General features: G+C 40.2%; 1 protein-coding gene across 1 annotated transcript; it reads right to left on the reverse strand.

Moving 5' to 3' along the window:
- Positions 1-341: 341 nt before the first annotated feature.
- On the reverse strand, positions 342-887 carry LOC141398379 (uncharacterized). The gene has a single exon (XM_073975664.1). It carries the CDS (start codon positions 885-887, stop codon positions 342-344), a length of 546 nt encoding a protein of 181 aa, XP_073831765.1.
- Between the last annotated feature and the right edge of the window lie 425 nt (positions 888-1,312).

Raw genomic sequence — 1,312 nt, forward strand, 5'->3', positions numbered from 1 at the left:
TGCGCTGCTTAGATGTTGCTGCAAAACACGAGCAGTAGCCTTCTTTGTGACCGACGTTACCGCACTGCTCACATAAGTGTTTGGTGTATTTGCAATTTTTGACAAAATGCATTTCTCCGCACTGCCAACATGGTCGTCTCGGCTTTTCGCTTGGAGCAGCGCTGCTCTGTGCCTTTGCTTTTTTCTTCTGTTGGTTTTTTACGGCATGCACTACATTTTGTTCGACGGCGGCAGCATCATTTTTCAGGCTGAGCATTCGATGAACCTCGGCCACCATTTTGTCGATTGTGTATGCTCCGTTGGTGTCTCCCTCCAAAAAGTGCAGAAGGCGAGCTCTTACGTCAGTATCTTCTGAACTGGTTTTCCGTAAGCTTACCAAATTCGAAGTGGTCACAATTCCTGTTCACCACGGCTCCGTATGAAACAAAATCCATATCTGGTGATTTGGTGAACTGTAGGCAAGCAACACGAGCACTGAACAATGACTCCTTTCTACCAAACAGCATTTTGAGTGTGGACACTGTTGTTTGAAAATCCAAATCGCGAGGCACTTTGGGCAGGAGGTAATCGGTGTATTTGTCGAAAATTTGTGGATCTAATTTTCTCAACACTAACCTAACTTTTTGTGGGTCAGGGAGTTTATTCGCATCTTCGCCGAATAAATGGTCGTAACGTGCGTACCAAGCCTCAAATGTTAGGTTAGATTCTGGATCGTACACAAAATCTTTGATACACTTCGACAGCATTTCCATTACTCCTCCTGAATTTGCACTTGTTGAAGCATTATCTGTTAGCGATGACGATTCCGCATTCGCTTTAGCAAGTTCCACTAACTTCTCCATCAGCGATTGCTGTTGTGTCAGTATATTTTGCAGAGTTTGGTCCATTGTGGGTATCGTTTATTTTAATAACACACTAAAAACACCTCGTCGCCACTGTTGTGTCCCTTACTTATGAAAATAAGACACAAGATCCGTATACTTAAATACGTTAATAAAACTATTTATTTAATTTAATTATTTATGACAAGTCACAGGTTCGCACTTGGACGGTAGAAAGCAAAGTGATCTTTTTAAATTCTGCTTTGTCTCTCGACATCAGCACATACATACATGTAACGGCATATCAGTTTAGATAAATATGTAACAAACAAAATTGTATGTGCAAATCAAATGCATGTACGTATGTATGTACAAATGTGCGAATGAGAAAGAAGCAGAATATGTGAAATAGAAACATAACATTAATATGTATGTATTATGTATGCATATTCGAATTAGACTACATAGAATATCTGCAGTAGCAGTTTGGT

Source organism: Musca autumnalis, unplaced genomic scaffold (assembly GCF_047663935.1).
Source record: "Musca autumnalis isolate F117 unplaced genomic scaffold, ASM4766393v1 scaffold_3, whole genome shotgun sequence".
Lineage (NCBI taxonomy): Eukaryota > Metazoa > Arthropoda > Insecta > Diptera > Muscidae > Musca > Musca autumnalis.